Here is a 21,000-nt window from a genome sequence, read left to right on the forward strand (position 1 = left end):
TTGTCAAAACAGGACGAAGTGTTCTTTCAACACGAAGTTTGAGTCAACGTCAACCTCCGGTCACTTTTAATGAGTTTAACATCTGTTAAAACAATACATCACTCAACACAAGACAGTGACGGTTACTTCAAGGTTGTGAACGTAAACAGTCTTATTGAGTAATAGGAAACTACAATCGTCAAGGGAATAAGCATAGGACTCAGTGTAGTCTTGGAGATCACTTTAAGGTTACTAGATTTCAAGTTAATTACTTCAAATATAAAAGTATGAAATCCTGGGAAAAGGGAAAGGAAGCGAAAAGGAGGGCGTTACAAAAGCATTATGTAGAGCGTATTTATTTGTCATTATTTTTTTTTTCTGTTGTAGTAATACTCCCAAAATCATGCGAATAACTTTTCCGTCGAACCCCTCATAACATCATGCACATTTGAAATGTCCGATATTATTGTTAAATCATCAATTTTACATTTCCAGAATTCAGTTGATAAAAAAGTTGTGTTGTCTAATGTACACCAAGCGTTGTACTTGGCAAACAATGTTTTGCATTTTGTGATTCTAGAGTAACGGGAAAAGACAAAATACAAGTCAGAGACGTTGAATAGATTGTCCTGATTTCTAGCTATTGATTAATGTTGTACCCAATGGTAACGTATTCCAATACAATTGATCAAGTTGAATATATTTCGGTCATGATAAAGCAAAGGCAAATTACGAAACTATGTGGTCAGTCTGAACAGTACATGAACTTCAAGATATGAAGTTTTTGTTTTGGAACCGAATTTACAGTTACAATAATCGAAAATTTCCTTGCATAAAAGTCAAAACCCCAAAGAAATATTAGTGATAATCCGCACCAGTATATAATGCTACTACTTGTTATCAAGGGGAATGATCAGGAATATATGCATTGATTGGTGCACTGTGAATTTTCATTCGCCATCTTATAAAGGAAATGAAAATGGAGCGGAGTATAGCCTTATATCATATTTGCATGTGACTACAGTCCCAGTGAGTAGAGGGACTGTGGCATAACACATCACAACATTTATCATGTTTCCCTAAACAAGCATGGCGTTCATAAATTTCTTTTGTCTGTATGAAAGTAGACGTGAATCACTTCAAAAATCTGATATTCCAGTTTGGTTAGAGTGTGAGGTACGGGTGTACAATTTTTAAGGTAGGAAAATACCCTGTCAAACTCGATCGTACAGAATGTTATCTTTCTTCTGTTGTCCCCGAACCGGTCTGTGTTGCAGCGCCATTGAAATGTGACTAGGGTCTATTAGCATGAGGCAGTTCTTGTAATTTTCATCAGTATTCATATCATCTGTTGTATTCTTTTTCTTTGCAAGATATAGTTCTGGTAGTAACACGGTAAGTCCACCAAACGTTAGGAAAACACCGTAGAAATAAAACGAATTGTTGTAGTCCCCGGTGACATCGTATATGTAACCTTTGAAAAGATAAAGAAATGACAGCATTAGTAATCTTTGTCTTAAATGGACTTTCAATCTTAAAGTCATTGCCATCCGGAAGAAACATCCCGAGATGAACTGCTTAATATTATTTTATTAAAACTTACAAATCTTGCTAAGTGAGTTTACTCAATACATTTTTATATTCCTTCATTGTCATATGTCTATGTTTTAATTGTATTTAGCGTGAAGCAAGGGAGTAACTGACGCACATTAAGAAATGAAGTTTTAGTAAATGGACGTCTAACATTGAATTTAACACCCGCTCATGTATTTCGGGTTTCGAGTTTTGGCTGAGTCGTTGAACGTACAAGTATTATTTATAAAGAAAAATAATGTAAAATGACGTTTTAACGGTATATTTGCTAGACTTATTATCAGATGTATTTGTACTGCAATACATTTTTTTATTCTTTTCCTCTAATAATCAAGTTTTGACTTTGATGACTCAGCAAAAATAAATAAAAGCGAAACCCAAAAATACATGAACGGGTGTTATGTAATTCATGTGCTAATAAAGTTACTGTGACCGGGTATTTATCTCTCTAACTTCAGTGAACCATAAGCATTGTCATCGTATTGCTTATAATCTCATTAAAAGTATTCCTGAGCAAAGAGGAAATTGTTTTAAACTTGCCTGCTACCGGCGGACCAATGATTCCACCAATAGATATAGCCAATGCCATGAATCCAACTGCAGCGGTAAAATTCTGTGGCCCTGCGATTTGTGTCATCGCCTGGTTCGCAACAGTGAAGAATAAACCACTCAGAAACCCAACAAAAGATGCATAAATAGAATATGTTACATATGTTGTTGCTAAGGAACTGAACAAGGTGATGATTCCTGTAAGAACCAAGGCAATACCAAACCACGTGACAGCGGTGCAGTGCTTTGAGGAAATATGCACAAGTGGTGGTGGTGCCAATCTACCGATTAAAGAGCTGGCACCAAAAAATGAAATGATCAATGCAAGTTGGTCTTGGGTTCCGAGGTTCTTTGTTTCAGCACGTGCAAATAAATGGGCCGGTAAGGCTTGATATCCGACGCCGATGCCAAGTAAATTCGCAAATAAAAATGCAACAAACAGAGGGTTTCTTCTGAGAAGAGAAAAATCCCATATTTCGCATTGATCTCTACAAATGTTCGAATGTTGAACTTCTGACTCATTATGTCGGTTGACGTCATGGCTTGTTTCTACTTTTGTTGGAGTTCGATACAAAGCAGCCGAGATCCCCATGTGTGCATTTATACCAGAAAATATGATAACAGCGCCTCTCCATCCATAGCTGTCAATCAGATATTGCATCAGTGGTGGAAAAACAAAAATGCCAATTCCTGATCCAGTCAAGACCAGGGAATTTGCCACAGCGAACCTTTTCTTCACATAGAAAGGTAATATTCCGAAATGTGGTGGAATTATCAATCCATATCCAATTCCTGTTTGTAAAATGGAAAAAAAAATAATATAAAAATAAATAATATTTGTTTTGGTGGCGGTATTATGAAACAGACACCGAGCATTTTGTTTTCAAAATACCGCCATCAAAACAAATATTAGTTATCAAATTTTAACACCACCTACAAATAGAATGGTACGTCCCGATCTTACATATATAAGAGTGTTGGCCGAAGAATACTCTCACTCATTACTCTGTCCGATGATTACAGGATGCATGAAACTTAAGTAACAGATATCATTACTTTGTATTCCCCATAACGAATTTCTTACCTACAAGAATTCCAATACTGAAGTACAAGAATTCCAATCTTGTTGCAAATGCGCTGATGAAGAAACCAGTGGAAGACATAATTGTGCCAATCATTACAATCACTCGAAATCCGAATTTCTTGACGCATACGTTGGATACTGGACCTGTGTGACGTAAAATACGATGGCAAAAGATCATATGTGTCAGAGTTATCACGTGGGAGCCACAAAAGATAATTTGTGCAATATTACAACAGAGAACAAGATGATTGGCTTATTCGTCACTAGGTTTCTGACGCTTTGTTATACACTTTACATTGTCTCAATATATGCATTGATTACTATTAAATTTATCAAAATTATGCTATTTATTCGCACTACGTGTGACGCCGACTGGTCGTAGAAATTAAGAAGTAACATTGCAACCCCCCCCCCCCCCGCGTCTGCGAACTCTAACAAATCGAAGAATACAACAGTGCAAATGCCACACCACAGTAAGCTTTCAGTCCATGCAACGTAAATATAGCATCGAGCTACTTTGCTCGGGATGTACATTGTCTCAATATATGCCTTTAAAATGTTTTCTAGTATCTTCTCTGAATTTGTTTCCTTTCGTAACTGCCATCAATTAACTTGGTTTTAAATGAATACACTTGTTTACAAAATATACTGACAGAATGGTCAACAAGGTGTTTTGACATACAAAGGAAGCCGCTGCGATGACACGGTTCTTTGTACAGTAGAATCCCAAAGTTTGATACGCAGCTGTCAACGTTGACCTCTTGTGTATACGCCTCCAACATTTGAGTCGACTTGCGTGATCGCCTGACTGACTAAGTAGGCCACATTGAGACAAGCTGAAACGTCTTCACCAGGACGAACATAGTTATCTTTGTCCAACATAGGGAAAATCGTATGTGAACGGAGAGTATTTTTTTTCGAGTGAGGTTGAGTTCAGAATTGCAATCGCGGTACTAGGGTCTAATCTAAGAGAAATTAAAACCAACAACCAACCGTAGTGTAGTGATACATTTCTTAGAGCTGCAGTAACTTAGCCAAAAGATTCTTTAGACTACTGGCAATGGTGGTTTTCTCATTTAATTTAAACGCGGTTCTGTAAGACACGCGTTTTACACACGTCGCGTCACCGCATTCTAGAACAGCGGAGCTAGCTAGCTGTGTAGCGAACGAGGAGCTATGCGGAACAGTCTGATTAAATTTTGTTCACAAACAATGCAATGATTACTATTAAATTTATCAAAATTATGCTATTTATTCGCACTACGTGTGACGCCGACTGGTCGTAGAAATTAAGAAGTAACATCGCCACCCCCCCCCCCCGCGTCTGCGAACTCTAACAAATCGAAGAATACACCAGTGCAAATGCCACACCACAGTAAGCTTTCAGTCCATGCAACGTAAATATAGCATCGAGCTACTTTGCTCGGCATGTCCTCTTTGCATGCTGGGCCTTGAATCTGGGAATTAACTTACCAATGCTCATTTGTAGGAAAATGAAAACTGCAAGTACCCATGACGTGCGTTCTGAGGTCTCTTCGAAATAATGCTGAATTACGACGAAAAGAGGACCTATAGCTTGATACCATCCGAAGACAAACCAGCAACAAACATGCGACCCTAACACAACGAGCCAGCCGTAACATGCTCGCATGTTGTTGATTGTCTTTTGTAAATCTTGCCTCTGAGCAGCCAAATGATAGCTGAAAGTACACAGTGTAAACAATCGTACACTGTGTATGACTTCCCCGACCTCTGTAAAGAAACAATAAGCTTCGAATGTCGGTAGCAACTCACTCTCCTGGTTACAACTCTAAGTGATTTGTTCTCAGCAGGGAAGGTCGTCGAGGTTGCTTGACAAAAATACAATACGTGATCCAAGGGACAGCTGTTTGAACCCCGAGAGAGGTCATGGATGAAAGGTGAAAGTTATTGGAGTCGAAGAGAATGAATAATTAGTCTGGTTTCCTGGCCCAGTTCTAGCGCTGGCTGCGTAGCCAGCGGTAGAAATGGGCCAGGGAACCAGACTACATGATATATGACTTGTGAAGATTAGCATATACCACTATCTATTCGCTAGAGAGTTCGTTTGATTGATGATTGTGTCACTAGGTGATGAATACGTATATATCAATTTGGTGTAAATGTCTTTGGTCTTCGGTCTCGGTCGAAACTTCATGATGTCGACACAGGGTTTTGTTATGTATATATTCTCAAAACCTTGTAATAACGCAGTTTTATAGGTCTTGTAAATCCGCCGCCTTTTGACAATAAGTTGTAAGGGGGAATTATGTTGTAAACGTGGAGAGTTTTGGGGTTTTTTTATTGACGACCACCGCATATGGCATATTATCTCAATTGCGTGTCATTTATTTCTCATTTCTCGAAGATTAGATGATTGGTATGGTCTGGTCCCCTGCTCCGTTTCCACCGCTGACCGGACTGCTTACGAAAAAAAGGTGCAATGCCACGTGTTCAATGCGTTCTGAGGTTACTCGGAAGTTGTTATAGATCTCAGGAAATATTCGTAACTTTAAAGGAATAGTCCACCCAAAATATAATCAGCCTTATACAGGTTTATATTTATGTTATAAAAAGCATTTATCATCACTCTTTGCTCAGAAACAGCGATTTGTTGAAGTTATCTATGAAAATAAGTATCAAAGTCAGGCAATATGGAGACCTTTATAGCTGACAGTGGGCGGCCATATTGTCTTTTTCCTCGCAAAGCATGCCGGGAGAAATGCCCGGATGATGACGTTAAGTTTTCGTGTTTTGGTGCATTGGGAAGGGGGTCTGATCTAGGGAGTCTCATTAACAGTTTATACCTGTCTGTAAGTGTTACGGATGTACCAATAATCGTGCGCTAGATTTCGAGAAGGCATTCTGCATGATTCGAAACCCGATTCGAAAACACCGCCTCTAGAAATTGTTGCTGGTAAAGATTGGCACTGACATAATTTTCAAAATTATAAGCACAGTGCATGTTTTTACGTATGCGAATGCCGTTTCCAAGAGAAGGACTTCGTCGGCAGTTTGATGATCCCTAATCAAATTGGGATTAGGAAAAGACTTCAAGATGATACTGTACCACAAAATTACACTGGAAAGCAAATGCAATTGTGAAAAGGAGGGCATCAAGAGCGATTGTGGGAGAGACTTTCCCATAAAAGAAAGAGGTTAATGGTTTAAATATTTATGATTTTTCTGAACCGCCGGAGAGTTTTTTTGGATCTTTCCTACAAAGAGTTTACTAGTCTTATTATTCTTGTTATTTTGATGACATCGCATTGGTATTTAAAACATAATAAAGTTTGCGTGATCAGTTGAAATCAGAAAGTTTTAATTTTGCTCAGGAATGTTTAACCGCATCAACGCAACTAGCACCCACGCGTCACGTCACCGGAAACGATCCGTATGTTGAGCGTTATCTGGAACCAAGAATTGGTGCAAAGAGTTCGAGAAAAAAGAAGATACGTTGATGACAACTTTCATTGATGCCGAAAGAATTTTAGTCTTTTCTTCCTTTTAGAAAAAAATAGGCACGTCAAAGTAAACTTTATTATCGGACATCCGTGCTGTGAGTTGAATTTGTCTACGATACCACGGCAGCAAGGCATATTTTTGATGCGTCGAAAAAAATAATGAGCAATTTTGCAAGCTACTTCGTTGCTAGTGCGGAGTTACAAGGGATTTTTCCGAAATAACTACTAATCACATGGATTTCATAAAATGGTCGAAATGAACGAACGTTTTATATAAGCACGCTACAAGACCGGTCGTACGACCATGTTGGATTGTAGTGAAAACGAGGCTCTCTGTTGTAAGGTTTCTAGAAATTTCCACGTAATTACACCGCGCCAAAGGTCAGAGTGCATCGTATCGTAATTCAAACACGCAACTCAACCTCAGCAGTGTGATGATATTGTTATAGTCACGTGATTTTCACATGGTCTCTTCACGTAATTTCCTGTAACATTTAATTCCCGCATGACTGCCGTCCAATAAAGAACATTTCTGTGGAACTCCGTCGTTGTCGACTGTCAATAACCCCTCCCCGGACATCACAAGCAGCACGTATAATAACATCATTTAGCTAAAGCCTGAAAACTTTAAGTTCCAGAGTGGAAAAAATGGAATGCAGATACTCAATATGTGTGATCGAATATATTTTACGTTTCTCAGTCAGGCTAATCAGACACCGTTGCTCTTGTAGCGTCGAGTAACCGTGATTCAGATTTTTTTCTTAGAGCTGCTTTCTCTCCATACTGCTATATAATAGTACATGACTTTTTAATTTTGCCATCTTCCCGCTCCCGATCTGATGTCGAAGTAGTTTATTTCATTCCTTTTTTCTGTAATTTTTCTCTACGACCGGTCGCGAGGTCACGTTCGTGGCTGGAACTTTTTAGTGCTGAATATTTGGCGACATTTTTCTCCGAGACCGGCCGCGAGGTCGTGGCTTTCACGTTTTAGACTTTTTTCAGTAATTTTTCTCAACGACCGTGAAGAAGTGGCTTTCAAGTTAATGACTGTTTTTTTATTTTCTCTCCACGATCTGTCGCCAGGTTGTGTCATTAAAGTGCCGTTGATTTTTTTTACAATTTTTCTCCACAAGACCGGTTGTGAGGTCGTGATTTTCAGATTAAGTCGTTTGTCAGTAATTTTTCTCCGGGAGGAGTCGCCAGGTCAAGGCTTTCAGTTGTTTTAGTTTTTTTTCTTTTTGTTTTTTCATGACCGGTCGCCAGTTCATGAATGTAAAGTGTTGAATTTTTTCTGACTGTTTTGTCCACGACTGGTGGTAAAGTCGGGGTCGACTTTCACGCTTGTGAGTTTTTCGGTTACTCTCCACGACCAGTCGCCCGGACGTTGCTGTAAAGTGTTGAATTTTTCCGAAAAATCTTCCTAATAACTGGTCGTGAGGTCGTGGCTTTCAGATTTTGACAATTCTTAATTATTTTTTCAAAGACTGCACCAGGTTGACAGCAGAAAACGGCTACTCGGATTCGCGATCTCTTCCTACCTCCGTGGTGGTTTCTAATTACTGGTAACTTAAGGTAGTACGCTACCATTCAATATAAGAGGGCGCCCTCTTTTGTCCAGAAAATGTACATGTTCCTTTTAGACTACCTAACCTGGTGAGCGTGAATAACAGGACAAAATGGCAAAAAATCATGCTAGTGTCTATCTGCTAGTGACCTTATAATATTTCTTTTAGAAGTTTTTATGAATCAAAAGAACCGAAATTATGTTTTTGTACTGAAAAATCGACAGTTATTTTTATTTTGAAAGATCAGTAGAGAATAATTAACGATTGTAGCCCTGACATAATATCAGTAAGCTAGAGAGTCAAATCTCAGGTCTAACAAAATTCACCCTTTTTCGTCACTTTTTGCTGTTTAGTAAGAAAATTTGCATGGTGACCCCATTTTTTTTGCTTCTAAATCCAAGAACACTGTCTGTTTGAGAGATATTGCTGTACTTTTTAACATTTTGAAAATTATTTTGTGCATTTATATGAAGTTTATATTTTTAAAAAAGACTAATTTTACAGTTAAATGATAAATTTAGGGTCTAATATTTAATTTTTAAGACAAGACATCACATATTTTAGTTGATTGTCCTAATTCAGTTGTCCTGGCGATGCAAAAATGTGATATGCACACTGGGATCTGTTAATCGTTTGCGATAAAATAAAGATTCTGCTGGTCAGTGCAAATTTCGCAAAATCGGAGATCTAGTGGTTTTCTGTCAATTTTGGCATATGTTTTTTCAAAAATTTTGCATGGGTACCCCATATTTTTTTCATATCTTTGCAATGTACATATAAAGACTATTTCAGAAAAGTCAACTTCAAGAATGTCCCAACATTTTTTGGAATGGTAGCGTACCTCCTTAAGCTTAAGTTTGAAGTAATCAGACTGTTCAATGTGAGTTGTGAGAATGGGAAAATTTCAGTGTGTTTATGACTGTAATTTGAAAGGATAAATTGAAATTTCATTGCCCCGGAGAACATGAAAGTGTGTATGTATAACTATTGTTTGTTAGATGAGGGACACTCCATTTAGAGTCGGAAAGATGAGTCGTTTCCGGTCGTCTGCTCTGTCTCTCCTCCCTCTCCAATGGGGAACGGTGCTTGGAATTATCTCGTCATTCGTTCATTCTTTTTCTATATGTAACTGAAAAACTAGCACTTTAAATTGGCAATTTTAGATAATCATTCTTTTTCATAAAAAGAGTTAACCGTATATTAAAACCAGCGTTGTAATGGCTAAATAGGCGGAGCAATGTCGTCATACAGTTTTCTTCGGGCGTTTCAAATCCAACATCGTTGTTTTTCAAGTGATAACAGCTAGCTTGCAATGCTGATCAAAATGTTTTGCCCAAATATACAATCATTTTGGCTAAGGTGAGTTCGTTTTGTCACTAGGCGATATTGAAGATCTGTTCAGCCACGGTTGGGGACCGTGGTTCAGCTCCAAACATGGCCTCCCGTAACGTTGTAACTTATATTGAAGTAACCAAAAGAGCTAGTCCGTGGGCTGGAGGGGCCCACCGTGCACCCCCCCCCACATCCCTACTTCTTGGGTATTTTTTTGTTCTTTAGGACCTGCTGAACAAGAAAAAAGATGTTAACATTGGATATTTTGGGATGCACTACCTATCTGGGCTGGTTTTTGATTTGCATGTACCGCAAAAAATGGCGAAAAATGGGTAGGGGTAGGGGGTACTATATCCTCCCCTACATTGAGTAAACTAGCATGAAATAGCACAAACCATACATTTTTGGAAAGCTGAGATTCTGCTCTTTATGAGAAATACCAACTTTAGCAAAATTAATTTGTGTACATAGAATAGGACGACTTTAAAATGAATTTTTTTGACAATTTTGAAATTTTTTACCCAAAATACCATGTAACAATTGTGATTTACTTGTCATTAAGCAAAATTTTGACAGCTTTTTGTGTTTGAATTATTTATTCCCACATATTAAACAAGAAAAAAAGTGTTAACATTAGATATTTAACTATACACTACTTCTCTTGAGTCAATTTTGAATTGCGTGTATCTGTATGGGGTGTGCAAAAGCTAGGGGTAGGGGTACAACATTCTTTCCTTGATGAAGTAAACTGGCTTGAAATGCCATATACCTTATAGATTTAGAAAGCTTAGATACTGGTCTTTCTAAAATGCAGAAAGTTTTAGTGAAAAAATATGACGTCATAGAATTGGATAACTTTAAATCGATTTTTTCTGGTAATTCAGTATTTTTAACCGGAAGAAAATACGATAACTATTGTTTCCTCCTTATGAAGCAAATCAAACGCATTTATGGATGTTATTTACTAATTGCAATGTGCTGAAGAAGAAAATAAATGTCAAAATTGGGTATTTACCATGCATTATTGTCTCTAGTCACTAAAATAGCAAGTTTTGCTACATTGGTATATCGTGAATGGGCATTTTATTGTTATGCAATGACCTAATGCACAGCCTTAAAAAGAAGACTCGAAAACGCGCACACATAGTCATATTGTCATTTTCTCCTTCAAGTAAATAGATTATTGACGACTGTCTATTGTTATATTTTAATTTTTAAAATTTTTCTATAAAATATTTTGTTTAAGGCGTATTTGGAAAATTGTCTATGCCTCCTTGTCTTACTTTATATACAGCAAGCATTACTAACAATCTATTAGGCCGAGGCTAGAGGGGCGTCTACGTGCACCTCCCCCCTCACCCCACAGGATAACAAACCTGTAATTTTCAGAAGCCTTGGGATCCCTAGAATAAGAAATGGGATTTTAACAGACAAAATATAGGGACTCCATAGCTGTTACGGTCATGTTTTGAAGGGTACCACAAAATCACAATTTTGTGACCCACGTGGATTTTTGTCAAACCTGTCTTCTTGTACATGATCTGCTGAGCTTACTGTTTAACATGACCTAGGTTATGGGGTATCTATCATTAGAAAGGTGATTTATTCTTCTTGAAAATGGTATATAGCAATATGCAATATCTTCTATAGTTTTCATGAAATAGGGCCATAATTTACCCCATACCCCAAAGTTTTATGTCACAAATTACTATCAAAACTTATCTAAATTCCACCAATTATTTACCTATACATAATACAAAAGGCAATACTGTGTATTAACTTTGTGTTATTTGCTACAGGTACATGTTAGAAACTTGGAATAAACTTTTAACAGAAAAAATATTGGGATCCTGTAGCTGTAACAGTCATATTTTGAAGGGTACCGAAAAATCACAGTATCACTGACTCGCATTCGTTTTTGTTAAACCTGTCTTCTCGTAAGTCTTCTGCTGAGCTTATTTTGAACATAACGAGGCCAATGGGGTACCATTAGAAAGTTAATTTACTCTTCTTTAAAATGATATGTTGCAATATGCAATATCTTCTATAGTTTTCATGAAATAAGATCAAAACTTACCCCATAATCCAACGTTTCATGTCGCAAATTACCATCAAAACTAATCTCAAATTCTACCAATTATTTCCCTAGACACATTACAAAAGGCAATTCTTAGTATAAAATATATTTTATTTGGTACAGGGACATGTCAAAAATATGAGTTAGACTTTAAAGAGACAAAATATTGGTATTGAATGACTGTTACTGGCATGTTTTGAAGGGTACCGTGAAGTCAGAGTATTACCGACTCGCATATGTTTTTGTTAAATGTGTCGTCTTGTAAGTTTTCTGCTGAGCTTACTTTTTACCATAGCCTAGATTATGGGCTGCCATTGGAAAGACAATTTATTTGGCTTTAAAATGATATATTGTAATATGCTATATCTTCTATAGTTTTCATGAAATAGGAGCAAACCTTATCCCATACCCCAAAGTTTTATGTTGTATATTACTGTCAAAACTAGCATTTAATTTCGATAAATTCTATAAAAAAGACAAACTTTGTATGAAACCTATTTTATTTGTTACAGAGACTTTTCCAACTATGAAAGATACCATTAACAGGATAATTATTGTGATTTAATAGCTGTTAGCATCATAGTTTGAAGGATAGCAGGATATATGTTGCTGAAACCCGTGAAATTTTATTAAACAAGTTTCCATGAAATTTATCTGCCAACCTTTATTTTATCCGTAACGCAGATTATAGGGTATCATTACAAAGCTTTTATCACTCTTTGTTTTAGCATATGATAAATTGCATTATCATCTGAAGTTGTAATGAAATGGCAAAAAACTTACTCAGCCCTTAGTTTTATGTGCAAACTACATCTGTTCGAAAACTTTGCAGTTTGCGAATTTGGGATATGGGGTAAGTCTGGTCCTATTTCATGAAAACTATTAAAGATATTTCATATTACAATATGTCACTTTAAGGCAAAATAAATTTTGTTTCCAATGATAGCCTATAAGATAGGTTAGAGTAAAAAGTAAGCTCAGCAGATGACTTACAAGATGACACATTTAACAAAAACACATACGAGTGGGCAAGACTGAGACTTTACAGTACCCTTCAAAACATGACAGCAACAACCATTCATTCCCAATATTTTGTCTGTTAAAAGTCTATCTAATATTTGTAACATGTCTCTGTAGCAAATAAAACAGATTTCATACAAATCATTGCCTTTTGTAGTATGTCTAGGTAAAAGTTTGGTAGAATTTGAGATTAGTAGTGATAATAATTTGCAATATAAACTTAGGGGTGTTGGGTAAGTTTTGGTCTTATTTCCTGAATACTTAAGAAGATATTATATATTACAATATGTCATATCAAAGAAGAAAAAATTACCGTTCTAACGATACCTCAATAGCCGGGTTATGTTAAAAAATAGACTCAGCAGATGACTTATAATAAGACAGGTTTAACCAAACGTATACTAGTTTGCAATACTGTGAATTTGTGGTACCCTTCAAAATATGACTGTTACAGCTACAGCATCACAATATTTTTTCTGTTAAAAGTTCGTTTCAAGTTTCTAACATGAACCTAAAGCAAATATACTAAATTTAATACAAATCATTGCCCTTTATATTATGTCCCGGTCAATAGTTGTCAGAATTTGAGATTAGTTTTGACGGTAATTTGGAATAGTTGTGGTCCTATTTCATGAAAACTATAAAAAATATTGCATATTGCAATATATTATTTATAAGGAGAGTAAATTACCTTTCTAATGATGCCCAACTTGCTACATTATGTTATAAAGTAAGCTTAGTGGAAGACTTACAAGAAGACAGGTTTAACAAAAATGTATGCGAGTTGGCAGTACTGTGATTTTGCAGTACCATTCAAAATATGACTGTTACAGCTAGAGCATCTGGATATTTTTCTGTTAAAAGTTTATTTCAAGTTACTAACATTTACCTGTATCAAGTAAAACAAATTTGATACAAATCATTGCCCTTTGTATAATGTCTAGGTAAATAATTGGTAGAATTTAAGATTAGTTTTGACAGTAATTTGTGACATAAAACTTTGGGGTATGGGGTAAGGTTTGGTCCTATTTCATAAAAACTATAGAAGATATTGCATATTACAATATGTCATTTTAAAGCCAAATAAATTGTCTTTGTAATGGCGGCCCATAATCTAGACTATGGTAAAAAGTAAGCTCAGCAGAAAACTTACAAGACGACACATTTAACAAAAACATATGTGAGTCGGTAATACTCTGACTTCACGGTACCCTTCAAAACATGCCAGTAACAGTCATTCAATACCAATATTTTGTCTCTTTAAAGTCTAACTCATATTTTTGACATGTCCCTGTACCAAATAAAATATATTTCATACTAAGAATTGCCTTTTGTAATGTGTCTAGGAAAATAATTGTTAGAATTTGAGATTAGTTTTGATGGTAATTTGCGACATGAAACGTTGGAGTATGGGGTAAGTTTTGATCTTATTTCATGAAAACTATAGAAGATATTGCATATTGCAACATATCATTTTAAAGAAGAGTAAATTAACTTTCTAATGGTACCCCATTGGCCTCGTTATGTTCAAAATAAGCTCAGCAGAAGACTTACAAGAAGACAGGTTTAACAAAACCTAATGCGAGTCAGTTATACTGTGATTTTTCGGTACCCTTCAAAATATGACTGTTACAGCTACAGGATCCCAATATTTTTTCTGTTAAAAGTTTATTCCAAGTTTCTAACATGTACCTATAGCAAATAACACAAAGTTAATACACAGTATTGCCTTTTGTATTATGTATAGGTAAATAATTGGTGGAATTTAGATAAGTTTTGATAGTAATTTGTGACATAAAACTTTGGGGTATGGGGTAAATTATGGCCCTATTTCATGAAAACTATAGAAGATATTGCATATTGCTATATACCATTTTCAAGAAGAATAAATCACCTTTCTAATGATAGATACCCCATAACCTAGGTCATGTTAAACAGTAAGCTAAGCAGATCACGTACAAGAAGACAGGTTTGACAAAAATCCACGTGGGTCACAAAATTGTGATTTTGTGGTACCCTTCAAAACATGACCGTAACAGCTATGGAGTCCCTATATTTTGTCTGTTAAAATCCCATTTCTTATTCTAGGGATCCCAAGGCTTCTGAAAATTACAGGTTTGTTATCCTGTGGGGTGAGGGGGAGGTGCACGTAGACGCCCCTCTAGCCTCGGCCTAATAGATTGTTAGTAATGCTTGCTGTATATAAAGTAAGACAAGGAGGCATAGACAATTTTCCAAATACGCCTTAAACAAAATTATTTTATAGAAAAATTTTAAAAATTAAAATATAACAATAGACAGTCGTCAATAATCTATTTACTTGAAGGAGAAAATGACAATATGACTATGTGTGCGCGTTTTCGAGTCTTCTTTTTAAGGCTGTGCATTAGTTCATTGCATAACAATAAAATGCCCATTCACGATATACCAATGTAGCAAAACTTGCTATTTTAGTGACTAGAGACAATAATGCATGATAAATACCCAATTTTGACATTTATTTTCTTCTTCAGCACATTGCAATTAGTAAATAACATCCATAAATGCGTTTGATTTGCTTCATAAGGAGGAAACAATAGTTATCGTATTTTCTTCCGGTTAAAAATACTGAATTACCAGAAAAAATCGATTTAAAGTTATCCAATTCTATGACGTCATATTTTTTCACTAAAACTTTCTGCATTTTAGAAAGACCAGTATCTAAGCTTTCTAAATCTATAAGGTATATGGCATTTCAAGCCAGTTTACTTCATCAAGGAAAGAATGTTGTACCCCTACCCCTAGCTTTTGCACACCCCATACAGATACACGCAATTCAAAATTGACTCAAGAGAAGTAGTGTATAGTTAAATATCTAATGTTAACACTTTTTTTCTTGTTTAATATATGGGAATAAATAATTCAAACACAAAAAGCTGTCAAAATTTTGCTTAATGACAAGTAAATCACAATTGTTACATGGTATTTTGGGTAAAAAATTTCAAAATTGTCAAAAAAATTCATTTTAAAGTCGTCCTATTCTATGTACACAAATTAATTTTGCTAAAGTTGGTATTTCTCATAAAGAGCAGAATCTCAGCTTTCCAAAAATGTATGGTTTGTGCTATTTCATGCTAGTTTACTCAATGTAGGGGAGGATATAGTACCCCCTACCCCTACCCATTTTTCGCCATTTTTTTGCGGTACATGCAAATCAAAAATCAGCCCAGATAGGTAGTGCATCCCAAAATATCCAATGTTAACATCTTTTTTCTTGTTCAGCAGGTCCTAAAGAACAAAAAAATACCCAAGAAGTAGGGATGTGGGGGGGGGGGTGCACGGTGGGCCCCTCCAGCCCACGGACTAAGCCATGCTTGTACAGCTTCCTTCGGTAACTGGTGGAGCCACATGCCCTTCTTTTACTTCTGAATTTATCGATGTGTCCGTGTATTCGTGGGAAACACCAAGTTCAAAATCCTAGAGTTCGGTAACGCTGAATTCCGGTTCAAAGTTAGAAGGTTGAAGGCAAAGTGTATCCATGGGGCAGCAGCTCAATACAAATGTATGGTAGATCAGACGCCCTGGCGATACCCCCTAACTTCCTCAACCAAACACGAAAACTTTACGTCATCAAATGTCAAGCCTCTCTGAGGAATTCCGATAGGTGGCGCTTCCATATCGCTAAAATGGCGTCATACACATCAGTTGATAAAACATTAATTTCTAGGAGAATGAACTGCACATTTTTCATCTTTTCATCATAAGTGCTACAAAAATAATCCTCTTCAACTTTTAAAGGGAGGTTGATATTTGGATGGACTATCCCTTTAAGAGCGTGCAGCAAAAAGTATCCCAACGGAATCACATCATCACTATGAGATTGCGAAGCAATATGCAAGCAGTGGCTCAAGCGTTAAACAACCCAAAGTCATCATCACCATCATGATGTATATGTACATATATGACCATGACCGCTCACACTATTTTAGGGACCGGACAGAAATTACAGGGGTGGGGGGAGGATAGGGCCTATGTTTTTAGAGATGGGTCACCATTTTTTCGAGCGAGCAGTTTGAAGGTTCGTGACATTTCACACATGCCTTTTGGGAGGGTCACCATTTTTGCACAACTATTTAAAGAAGGCAAGATTCGGCCAATATAGTGCTTCATTAAAAATATATCATAATATATTGGAGTCTATTGGGCAAACTATTTAACATTCCCCCTAGAAACAAGCTATATGTATTTATATATTTTGATAGTGTATGTAGGCCTAGATATACTTTGCTTGAAGTGGAAGGCAAAAAGTGCATGTGTTTACGAGAAATTTGATTTTTGGATTATATCAAAAATGATGATTCAGTTTACATGGTAGTCTGTTACATAACTATGAATTTTTTTACCAGTACATATTGGCATTTGTAGACATTTGATAATTGATATAAATGTACTTGATTAGCATAGGGTGGTTATAAGTGCATATATGCTCAAGTAATATGATTTTGGAATTTTACCGACATTTTGATTGTCTATACATTGTTGTGTATGAGAAAAACATGATTATTGTTTTCCAATACAATACAATACAAACTAAAGCTGTGCACTTATAAATGTTTGACAATATGGTGTGTGAAAGAGCAGATGCGAAGAACAAATATGACATTGAAATGCACCCAAAATATTAATTCACTAGTCTAGGTGTAAACTGTCAACCATTGTACGACTAAGAATTGCTATATGTTGGCATTTATATGTATGTTGTTAAATATTAACGTTTAATATTTACGTAGTTTATTGACAAACAACAAGAGTCGAACAAGTCAAACTGTAAACGAAGGTAAACATTACAGCTATATTGTCCGCTTTGGTGTTCAATAGCCATTTGTACTTCAAGTAATAGGCAGAATTATTTATTTTGAAATGTAATCTCCTTTTAATCAAATTACTTGCATAAACTTTTGAAGGGTCACTATTTTTCGTGCAGCGTCGTATTGAAAAACATCGGTCCACTCTAATTTCTGTCCAGTTCTTAGTGAATGTCCTGTTTTTAAAAGCGTTACTGAGCGAGGGAGATACATGTACGCCTTTATATTTGCATCAATATTTCCGTCACGGATGATCATTCGCAAACTACTAGCATCGTCTGAGTTGATGTGTTCGTCTTGTTATTATTCAAAGTTCATACATATAACCACGGATACTTTTTAAATAGCAATTTAAGATTTTGCTGTTCTTCAGCTTTTCTAGAACTCGAACAGAGTGAATGTCATTAACAGATTTTCATAATAAAAATGGATGATGAATAAAAGGCCTAAAACGTGTATTGTTGGTCGGTAGATCGTCTTTTGATGGGTGATTAATTATTTAAGTTTTGATCGACTGCAAATAATCGTAAGATTGCAGTATAAACAATTGCTTTGTCCCTCAAAGTCATCGCACTCTTTCCCTCCTCGTCACAGAAAGTGCAGTTGTGTACTATTTGCCTCGACCATGTTATTAAGTGGTCTGCGTTCTTTATAAAGGTGATCATTGTTTTTTCCTACAAGCCACAAACACTAAAACCAATTCAGTAACAGACGTTCAAAATTCAAAAATGGACTGTGTGCCTAGATCTATTCATTCCGAAATTCTTTGATAACCCAAGAAACGAAGCTTAGTGGTCACACTAGATAATTGCTGATCACTTTACTTTTGGATGAAGTCTACAACAGTCTGGCATGAGAGCAAATATAACTGTAAGAATCACATGCTACTGTTGTTTGGCTATTTTAAATTGAACTATCGCAAAGTATTATCCAATGGCACGATGAGTAACAAACGGACCGGAAGTACGAAGTAAGCAGCTTAATTCATATGTTTACTTAAGGTATTTCAATATGCATTCGTTTGCGTCACTTTTAACAGCATCCACGCAAAGAGTGAAAATTCGTGGTTTCCGTGAAAAAATTGTTCATCTATACCCCAATTGTCTTTCATCATTCAAAATGTTCACGGTCGCCACCTTATTGATCGTTCCCTGCCGCGTAGTAAATCGACACTCTAACAAGTATGCACTAATAAAATATTGTTCTGAAAAGTGACTATAACAGCATATGTATAAAAAGTAAAAATCGGGGTTTGTTTGGATTTTAGAATAAATGAAATGCGATAACATATCTTGATATTAGGCTTTTTAACAGTCTTTCAGCAAGGCCGAGCGTTTTACCCGAAGAAATTCATTTCAGTGTTTCGATAAGGAGTTTAGCTTTCATTATCAAGTTTTAAAACATCTAGACAGTCACGTTTAAAATCACCCCTTCGAGATAATTTGCCACCACCGAATTAGAGCGAAGCGTACGATGTAAGAAGACATAAATCCCGGTATTTTGTAAATAACCTTATTATTCACCTTTTTAGGCCAATGTTACAAGAAAAAAGTCAAAATTAAAGCCTTTTTGGAATGCCCATCGCCCTTAGCACTGAACGATCGCGAGCAGACTGGGAATGCGTTCAGCGCGTCCGCTAAGCGCACAGAAAGAAATTTCAACCCCTGCAGCGCAGTGCAGTCCGTAGAAATTGTAGATCATTAACATAATTTCACTCAAATTCACAGGTTTTAGCTTGACTGCTATTAACTTTGTGAAGAACTGAATGTTACATTTACTTGCAGATAAGAATGGACAGTAAAATTGATCTAAATGTTATCACACTTGTGTAATTGGTTTGTAAAGTTGTTTCAAAATTTACTACAGGATCAGCAACTTTAGTTGAGTTACGGCAAACAACAGACAGATGATAGTGTTGTTTCACAGTAGGCTTCCGCTGTAATTGTTGACATAAAGCAATTAAGTAGCAACTGATTAGTGTCTGTGTGTGTAGGGTAAAGATTTCCTGACTTTCTATCCCCGTATTTTTGGACAACTTTCTCAATTATTACTTCTGGCGTATGTACATATTTCTTGTAGATCATGATTTATTTGCCAGAGAACTTCATACAATGTAAAGGCAACAATAGTCTAATGACAACTAGACTCTGACTTGGCTGTGTATGTAAGCTGGGGTATATAAGGAATGTAATATGACTTTGTGTATGTGAAGTGCACTGCAAAGTGTACTCCCTGGTGTGTATTTGTTTATTATGGGTCACCGCAGTTATAACAAGTCAGTGCAACTTCTGAGGTAAGTTTTGGAACAACTTTACAAGCCATTTACACAAGTGTGGCAACATTTAGATCAATTTCACTGTCCATTCTTATCTGCATATCAGTGTAAGAAGTATATTTTTTGTTAAAAATTGAAAGTCATCGCTCTTTTTTGCCTACATTAACGTAAAGATGTTTTGAGGTCAAAGGTCAAATAGCGTCCAATAATACCAAAAGTTAAAGTTATACAGTCACCTAATATCTTAATATGCCCTTATATAGTCAAAAGGGGCGTCCCTTGGTATTCAAAACGCCCATTCGAGGGCGCTGGTTTTAAAAAGCGGCCACCCGCTTAGAATCTGTGATTGGTTAGATTTTCTCTTTCCATGGTAACTGTGGCAGAATTGGAACAGGTGACAGTATACCTTTAAAGTTGTGCTCCGCGTCAAAGGTATTGGTCTTCGCGTCCTCTGATATACCGAAATTTTAAACTTACTGTACGACTAAACTACATAGCTTACAAACGCAGGTGTATATGACGTGCAAAATTGGCCCGTTCCGTTGACTTTTTCCAGGCACTCCAAGCGCATTGCCGCTTGGGTTGCATTATATTTGCACGTAAACATTTTTGACGGTGACAGGGGTTAATTAACGATTGTCAGAATTTTTCTCGCTGTCTGCATAGGGAGTCGGATAAACTGTCGTTATATTGCATGGATGTTGTCACTACTATTCGTACTGATTTGTCTTCTTTGATACGATCATTGTCAGGATAGACAATTATCACAACCAAAATACGACCGTTCAAGTAACATGGAAGTGGAACGTTTCTATTTTTAACCAATCGCCTGTTTATTGAAGAGATAAAATTGAGATTTTTGTACTAGTGGCGTCGAAATAAAAACTTTGTTTGCCTTCCAAGTGTAGATTGCTATTCGATTGTGTTTTGTACCTTGGATGAAAGTTAACAAAATCAGTGAAGTTTTGCAACCGCACAAATGCGAACGTCGCGATATCGTTTATTACTGTGCATGCCATAAACAAATGTACAAGCCTTTTGGTTTTGCATCTGTGTGACACTGTGTGGTTATCACTTAAACTCCTCATTATTTTCAGCGTTTGTAATGTAACGCAAAAATAATACTAGTTTCCAGTGTTCTCAAACAACTTAAATATAAAGATTTAAATGAAACTTCGCTCTTATCATCCTTAGTGTGGT

General features: G+C 36.3%; 1 protein-coding gene across 1 annotated transcript; it reads right to left on the reverse strand.

Annotated features, from left to right (window-relative positions):
* Positions 1–16: 16 nt before the first annotated feature.
* Positions 17–5,119, reverse strand: LOC139132813 (monocarboxylate transporter 13-like). The gene is made up of 4 exons (XM_070699072.1): positions 4,679–5,119; positions 3,206–3,349; positions 2,113–2,913; positions 17–1,453 (listed from the first exon to the last, which is right to left on the reverse strand). The coding sequence occupies exons 1-4, from the start codon at positions 4,854–4,856 to the stop codon at positions 1,194–1,196; spliced, it is 1,383 nt and encodes a 460-aa protein (XP_070555173.1). The 5' UTR covers positions 4,857–5,119; the 3' UTR covers positions 17–1,193.
* Between the last annotated feature and the right edge of the window lie 15,881 nt (positions 5,120–21,000).

Source organism: Ptychodera flava, chromosome 5 (assembly GCF_041260155.1).
Source record: "Ptychodera flava strain L36383 chromosome 5, AS_Pfla_20210202, whole genome shotgun sequence".
In the NCBI taxonomy this organism is placed as follows: Eukaryota; Metazoa; Hemichordata; class Enteropneusta; family Ptychoderidae; genus Ptychodera; species Ptychodera flava.

What these genes read in the sequence shown, in the direction of transcription:
- LOC139132813 (XM_070699072.1), bottom strand. Translation starts at nt 4,856, where the DNA reads ATGCGAGCATGTTACGGCTGGCTCGTTGTGTTAGGGTCGCATGTTTGT. An exon ending in CAGTATTGGAATTCTTGTAG is followed by an intron (nt 2,914 to 3,205) that starts GTAAGAAATTCG and finishes TTTTACAAACAG; the next exon opens with GAATTGGATATGGATTGATA. An exon ending in CATTGGTCCGCCGGTAGCAG is followed by an intron (nt 1,454 to 2,112) that starts GCAAGTTTAAAA and finishes ATCTTTTCAAAG; the next exon opens with GTTACATATACGATGTCACC.